General features: G+C 37.4%; 1 protein-coding gene across 1 annotated transcript; it reads right to left on the bottom strand.

The window, feature by feature from the left end:
- Positions 1-735: 735 nt before the first annotated feature.
- Positions 736-4,019, bottom strand: LOC149236807 (clavaminate synthase-like protein At3g21360). The gene is made up of 5 exons (XM_089372507.1): positions 3,656-4,019; positions 2,795-3,069; positions 2,558-2,667; positions 1,667-1,804; positions 736-1,341 (listed from the first exon to the last, which is right to left on the bottom strand). The coding sequence occupies exons 1-5, from the start codon at positions 3,747-3,749 to the stop codon at positions 996-998; spliced, it is 963 nt and encodes a 320-aa protein (XP_089228633.1). The 5' UTR covers positions 3,750-4,019; the 3' UTR covers positions 736-995.
- Between the last annotated feature and the right edge of the window lie 830 nt (positions 4,020-4,849).

Raw genomic sequence — 4,849 nt, forward strand, 5'->3', positions numbered from 1 at the left:
CTTACGTAAATGAAAAGATAAAACAACTTGAGTTAATACACTCGTTGATGCACAGCGTTAATTAATTACACAAAAATACATTAACTACATGATGAAACTTGGAGAAAGATTATGGGACAAGGCATTTCAACATCTTTCCCTGCACCATATCTAAGAATGATACCAAAGAATGCACCACAGACAAGCATGTTAACATGACTCAGTGTCCAAGGCATTGCCTTCAAGTCCATTCAGGTAGGCGCAATGCCACCAGAAGTAAAGGAGGCCTAATCAGAATGATCGCTTGACAACTGAACTGAATTTTTTTATAATTTGAAACCTGTTGCTTTAAAACACTCCTCTCCAACCCCTTTGTAGACCAATATGGCATATATCAGTGTATCACATGTCAAGAACACAGTTCAAATACAAAGGTCACTAAAAGGCTAGAAAACCAAATTTTCTATAGTGACATTATGCTTGAGACACAGACCATAAATTATATATCCAAACATGAAACCCTATCATAACAAAGTTACTGATACTTTGGATGGTTAAGATCATTTTCATCGTCTAACATTTAAAATCAAAGGCTAAGACATGTACACGTAACCCAAAAGCAAAGTTGATTTCAAATGGAAACGCCTTACGGCGTAATTAAGAAAATAATCTAGCAAAAATAACCTAGCATATATGTAGGACATCACTTATATCACAAACTTATATAACCAATATATCAATGGCTCCATTGTAACCTTTCTATTCTAATCTGGAAGGGCTAACTGCCCCGTCCAGAGCATTTGTAAAAACTCTTTGGCAAACGATTATTAAACGACCTTTGGTTTTAAGCCCAAGTACAAATTTTTCAGGAATAAACCCTGAAAGATCTATTTGCATATTTCCAGTACGGGCAGTAAGAGGTTAACCTCTCAGATTATTTGCCAACAACATCAATGCTTAATAATGGAAAGAAATACTACAGCAAATGCTTGACAGTTGATCCAACAACACCCATACTATTTGCAGAAGGCAACGAGTAGCCTTCTAGGTGGGGTTGAAGGCCTTCTCGCATGCTGCACAAAGCGATTGTCCAGCACCAGAACATCACCAACTTCCCAGGTGATGTCCACACACTCTTCTTTAGTTATCTGGAGGTATGATTCAATTGCCTCATCAGGAAAGAGGGAACCATCTGCAAGCATTGGGACTATCTCTGGAAGTGCTGAAGGGTTGAACCATGCTTTCCTATTGTCTGCATCTCCATCAACAGGTTTTATAGAAACAATAGGTCCCAATTCAAAAAACATTGTGCCATCATCTGCCCAAGTTATTTTGGACACTGGAACACCTGACTTTATAAGCCTGGAGGCAACAACCTTACCACATGATCATCAATTTCAATTTATTTCAGAACAATTTGATTATTGAAAATGGTAATTGCATTTTAAATCTGAACTGTTCCTGGGTAGAAGTGATCTATAAATGTGTGAAAAAATATTACAGCCTCATCTTCACCCAAAAATATAAATTTATCTCAAGTTTAAATAGCTAAAAAAAAGTAACACAGATTTCTTTTTCTCCACTCCTTATCTATGAAAATCAAGAATTTTCCCATCTTTAAATCTGAGTTAAAAGATAAAAATGAAAATGGATAGATGCTACATGTAACTTGTCATTTTATTCTTACCTATTTTTTGCTTCCTGCTTGTTGCTGGTTTGGTAACGGGATTGCCAGCCCTTTAAAAAGGATTGAGGATCGTCTTCCTGAGGAATGCTGTAAGAATAGATCAACCCCTGCTCCATAATTTTTACAAGTTCTGGGTACCTCTGTTCCATATTGTCCAGCACCAGAACATCACCAACTTCCCAGGTGATGTCCACACACTCTTCTTTAATTATCTGGAGGTATGATTCAACTGCCTCATCAGGAAAGAGGGAACCATCTGCAAGCATTGGGACTATCTCTGGAAGTGTTGAAGGGTTGAACCATGCTTTCCTATTGTCTGCATCTCCATCAACAGGTTTTATAGAAACAATAGGTCCCAATTCAAAAAACATTGTGCCATCATCTGCCCAAGTTATTTTGGACACTGGAACACCTGACTTTATAAGCCTGGAAGCAACAACCTTACCACATGATCATCAATTTCAATTTATTTCAGAACAATTTGATTATTGAAAATGGTAATTGCATTTTAAATCTGAACTGTTCCTGGGTAGAAGTGATCTATAAATGTGTGAAAAAATATTACAGCCTCATCTTCACCCAAAAATATAAATTTATCTCAAGTTTAAATAGCTAAAAAAAAGTAACACAGATTTTTTATTTCTCCACTCCTTATCTATGAAAATCAAGAATTTTCCCATCTTTAAATCTGAGTTAAAAGATAAAAATGAAAATGGATAGATGCTACATGTAACTTGTCATTTTATTCTTACCTATTTTCTGCTTCCTGCTTGTTGCTGGTTTGGTAACGGGATTGCCAGCCCTTTAAAAAAGGATTGAGGATCGTCTTCCTGAGGAATGCTGTAAGAATAGATCAACCCCTGCTCCATAATTTTTACAAGTTCTGGGTACCTCTGTTCCATTCGTTGGGTGAGCTTATGGCTCAACAGGATTGCTGTCTGCCCTCCCTCCGGAGGTGCAATCTCACAGAAGAACAATATTTTGCTTGGAAACACAGGAAACTGCACAGCAAAAAAAATACCCAGAACATTGATGGTCAAGAAAAAAAAAACCTAATAGGAATAAGTTTGAAGAGAAAGAAAGAAGAAAAGGAAACTGTAGTCTGGAATGCTTAGAGGATCGGCTTACCATAGCCATCTGATGATGGAATTTGATGTGCTGATCCAGAGGAGCTTCGTTTGCTGTGTAAACCCTTCCTTCAACTCTGGGCCTTGAAGCTAAGCCCAGATATGGCTGTTCTTCCCATCCAAATGCTTCAACAACTGTGTTGAAATCGGATGCACTTCTCACTGGAAACCCTCTAAACATCAACGCTCCAGCGCGATTCAGTTGATTGTGAATCCATTCCCTGTTCTGTTGGATGGCGTTGACAAGGGACCCAATTGAGGGGTTTTCATCTGGAGGTAGCAGAACCATGGGGAAGAGGGTGCCATCCTCGAGAATCTTCTGTTGGGCAATGTTCCTGGAGCTTCGTTTGCTGTGTAAACCCTTCCTTCAACCCTGGTCCTTGAAGCTAAGCCCAGATATGGTTGTTCTTCCCATCCAAATGCTTCAACAACTGTGTTGAAATCGGATGCACTTCTCACTGGAAACCCTCTAAACAGCAACGCTCCAGCGTGATTCAGTTGATTGTGAATCCATTCCCTGTTATGTTGGATGGCGTTGACAAGGGACCCAATTGAGGGGTTTTCATCTGGAGGCAGCAGAACCATGGGAAAGAGGGTGCCATCCTCGAGAATCTTCTGTTGGGCAATGTTCCTGGAGCTTCGTTTGCTGTGTAAACCCTTCCTTCAACCCTGGTCCTTGAAGCTAAGCCCAGATATGGCTGTTCTTCCCATCCAAATGCTTCAACAACTGTGTTGAAATCGGATGCACTTCTCACTGGAAACCCTCTAAACAGCAACGCTCCAGCGCGATTCAGTTGATTGTGAATCCATTCCCTGTTCTGTTGGATGGCGTTGACAAGGGACCCAATTGAGGGGTTTTCATCTGGAGGCAGCAGAACCATGGGAAAGAGGGTGCCATCCTCGAGAATCTTCTGTTGGGCAATGTTCCCTGGTTTCAAAATGGCCAATTCCTTCATTGTTTTGCTCAGAAATTGTGGCTGTCTTACACGATATTGTTGAACCTTTGGTATTGTTGCTAGAATCTTGAATTTTCAGCTTCGGCTTCATCTTCTGTGAGTCCACGGAATTTGTGTGCTTGTAAAATTCGACCTGGAAGATATGTACAGCGAGGGCAAGTGCAATGCCTCCACACCGAGAAGCACCTGGAAGTGGAAGCAGCTAGCGTCCCCTGGAAGTGGAAGCAGCGCAGCGTCCAGCGAGGGAAAGAGGGAAAGCATCCATCTGCTGGGTTGCATCGTATACCCGCGGGGTCGCATTGTATACCAGTCTGATCAATTGGATGGTCAAGATCATTTTCATCGTCTAACATTTAAAATCAAAGGCTAAGACATGTACACGTAACCCAAAAGCAAAGTTGATTTCAAATGGAAACGCCTTACGGCGTAAATATGGATGGCTATAGTTATCAATTATATATTGGTTTATTATTAATTTTGGAAGAAAGCTACACCACTGGAATAATCTATGACTATGTATATGTATTTTCTCTTTTCTTAATATTTATAAGTTTTAAACCATTAGTGTTTTTAATTAAAAAACCACGGTTAAGTTTAAATAAATAATTTTAAATTAGAGTATAATTAATTTTAATTTTTTTCAAAATAAAAAATATATTTAATAGGTGTAATAAAAACTAAAAATGTTAAATAAACTAATATTAAAAAAATATTATTAAAATAATAATTTATATTTAATAGGTATAATAAAAAATAAAAATATTAAAAAAATATTATTAAAATAATAATTTCTATCAAATACATATAATAAAATTTGCAAATGATTATAATAAAAAACATTTAACTATAGTTATAACCCATAACACAATGCACAAACAAGTAATGAAGTATTCATTACTAGTACAATTCATAATACAAACTTAAATATAAAAACTATTTTTAATACATAATATTTTAACACTATGAAAAATCGGTCTTACAATTCAAAATTGATTCGGTTAAGATTTTCTCCTTTCATATAAACATAGGTGGAGTGAGTTTGTACTTTTCATATATAGACATGTTAAGTTTGTGAACCTTATATTATAGATATACAAAGT

Source organism: Pinus tabuliformis, chromosome 8 (genome assembly GCF_031772625.1).
Source record: "Pinus tabuliformis cultivar Carrire ecotype Pingquan chromosome 8, CPIR1, whole genome shotgun sequence".
In the NCBI taxonomy this organism is placed as follows: Eukaryota; Viridiplantae; Streptophyta; class Pinopsida; order Pinales; family Pinaceae; genus Pinus; species Pinus tabuliformis.

What these genes read in the sequence shown, in the direction of transcription:
- LOC149236807 (XM_089372507.1), bottom strand. Translation starts at nt 3,749, where the DNA reads ATGAAGGAATTGGCCATTTTGAAACCAGGGAACATTGCCCAACAGAAG. An exon ending in TCCATCATCAGATGGCTATG is followed by an intron (nt 2,668 to 2,794) that starts GTAAGCCGATCC and finishes TTTGCTGTGCAG; the next exon opens with TTTCCTGTGTTTCCAAGCAA. An exon ending in ACCCAACGAATGGAACAGAG is followed by an intron (nt 1,805 to 2,557) that starts GTACCCAGAACT and finishes TATGGAACAGAG; the next exon opens with GTACCCAGAACTTGTAAAAA.